General features: G+C 62.1%; 1 protein-coding gene across 1 annotated transcript in view; it reads left to right on the top strand.

Annotated features, from left to right (window-relative positions):
- The window catches only part of SGTA (small glutamine rich tetratricopeptide repeat containing alpha), a 19262-nt gene that overhangs the window by 10134 nt on the left and 7047 nt on the right, over positions 1-2081 (top strand). The window contains exons 3-5 of the mRNA XM_015600698.1: positions 680-786; positions 928-1009; positions 1968-2073. Coding sequence (XP_015456184.1) covers positions 680-786; positions 928-1009; positions 1968-2073 — 295 coding nt within the window. The remainder of the gene's footprint in view (positions 1-679; positions 787-927; positions 1010-1967; positions 2074-2081) is intronic.

Genomic DNA, 2081 nt, shown 5'->3' with positions numbered 1-2081 from the left:
CCACAGCTGTCCCCCTCCATCCCCCACCTTTCTCCCATCGGTGCATAGGCCCACCCCAGGGCTGGTGTGGCAGGCCAGCACACTTGGCCAGCCATGTCCTCATTTCACAGGCAAGGCCACCGAGCCCCGGGCAGGTACAGGCCTGAGCTCCCCACCGTCTCCTAGCCCAGCCCCCCCCACCAACCACATGGTGCATCCCCTCGGTCAGTCAGGCCGAGGAGGGGACAGGCGCTGGTGTCCTGGGTCTCTGGGCTGTTCTGTCCCACGTGCCATTGGTCCAGCTGTGAAGATTGCAGGGATCTGGCCTCGAGCTCCAGGTTACGGCCGGGTTCCTGGGAGGCCTGGCACCGTGTCCCTGGTGTCTTACCCACACCTGGTGCTCCAGGCTGGGCTCAGCCACCCCCCCTCGCTGGGCGGCCCCAGCGTTGTGACCCCACAGAGAGCCTTGATGTCACCACCTGAGCCTCTCTGGGCGGGGACAGCGTCTTGGCCCACACTTCCTGCTCACAGGGCTGGAGGGCATGTCCGGGTCCTGACGGAGGAGCCCACGCCAGCCCTGGGGCACGCGCTGCACGGTGCCTCTGCCAGCTCGCGTGACGGACACCGAGCGCAAGCCCTGCCCCGAGCCCCACCGTCGACACGGGGTGCACTCAGGAGAATTCCCCCTTCGCCCTCGCAGTTGCGATCCAGTGCCTGGAGACCGCTTTCGGGGTGACGGTGGAAGACCGTGACCTCGCGCTCCCTCAGACTCTCCCGGAGATATTTGAAGCTGCCGCCATGGGCAAGGTGAGCTGCTGGTTGCCTGTGCCGCCATGATGAGGCCTGCGTGTCCCTTGGGCCAGGGGGGTGGGGCCCTTGGGTGGCTCAGGGTGCCGGAAGTGGAGGGCGAGGAGGACAGCAGGACTGCCATCTTCCCTTTCCGTCCAGGAGATGCCGCAGCACCGGGACCCAGAGCGAACCCCGCCGTCGGAAGAGGATTCAGCCGAGGCGGAGCGCCTCAAAACCGAAGGTAGGACATGAGCTCTCCCCCAACACCAGGACCCAGGGCCGCGGGGCTGAGGCAGGCCGTCCCCACTCTGTGGCCCCAGGTGGGTGCTGTCACACCTCGGCTGGCAGGCCAGTCTCTCGGGGGTGCCGAGAGGCTTCCATGAACACAGACACGTGGACGTGAAGAAATCAATCTTCTCACCCAAGGGGCCACATAAGTGGTGCAGCCGCTATGTTAAACACAGTGACCACTCGTGGGCCCAGGGGACACTCAAACGCACCCACAGACGTGCTTGTACTGGAATGCTCATGGCGGCACAATTCCCAGTGTAAACCACCCAGGTGTCCACACGCATGTCCACCCACACGGGGGTGTATCCCTCGGCCATGAAGAGGGCGGAGGGGCTGACACTCGCCATGACGTGGACGGACCTGAACACATGACGGTCAGTGAGAGACGCCGGACACACAAGACCACACAGTGTGATTCTATTTACGTGACGTGTGTAGAACAGACACACTCACAGAAGGGAAGTGGGTGCATGGTTGTTACGAGATGGGGAGGGTGACTGCTCGTGGGGACGGGGTTCCTTTTTGGGGTGACAGTATGTTTTGGAAAGAGGGGTGATGGTTGCACATCTGACTATACTTAAACAGCGCTTGGCTGTGCATTTTCAAAGGGTGACTTTTGTGGTACATGAATTACGTGTCGTTAAATTGCGCTGTTTCTGGGGAAAGATGCAAAAGTGACAGCATTTGAGACTTATGTTCCTGGACATCAGGACCGAAGCTGTGGCAGCCTCCGTCACTGAGCGCCGGCTCCGGCTCTCAACCGAAACCGCACCCTCCCCCTCGCGCCAGGGTGCTGCATCCTGCCCCCTGAAATCATGGACCTTCAGCTAGCCTGGGAGCGCTGCGGCCGACGCCTCAGCCCGGTGCTCTCGTGCGAGCAGCCTGTGTACGTTTTTCTTTCTGTTCAGGAAACGAGCAGATGAAGGTGGAGAACTTCGAGGCCGCCGTGCACTTCTACGGGAAAGCCATCGAGCTCAACCCCGCGAACGCCGTCTACTTCTGTAACAGGTACGTGCCGGGAC

This window comes from Pteropus alecto, unplaced genomic scaffold (genome assembly GCF_000325575.1).
Source record: "Pteropus alecto unplaced genomic scaffold, ASM32557v1 scaffold30, whole genome shotgun sequence".
Classification (NCBI taxonomy): Eukaryota; Metazoa; Chordata; class Mammalia; order Chiroptera; family Pteropodidae; genus Pteropus; species Pteropus alecto.
This window is presented reverse-complemented; position numbering and strand designations above follow the sequence as displayed.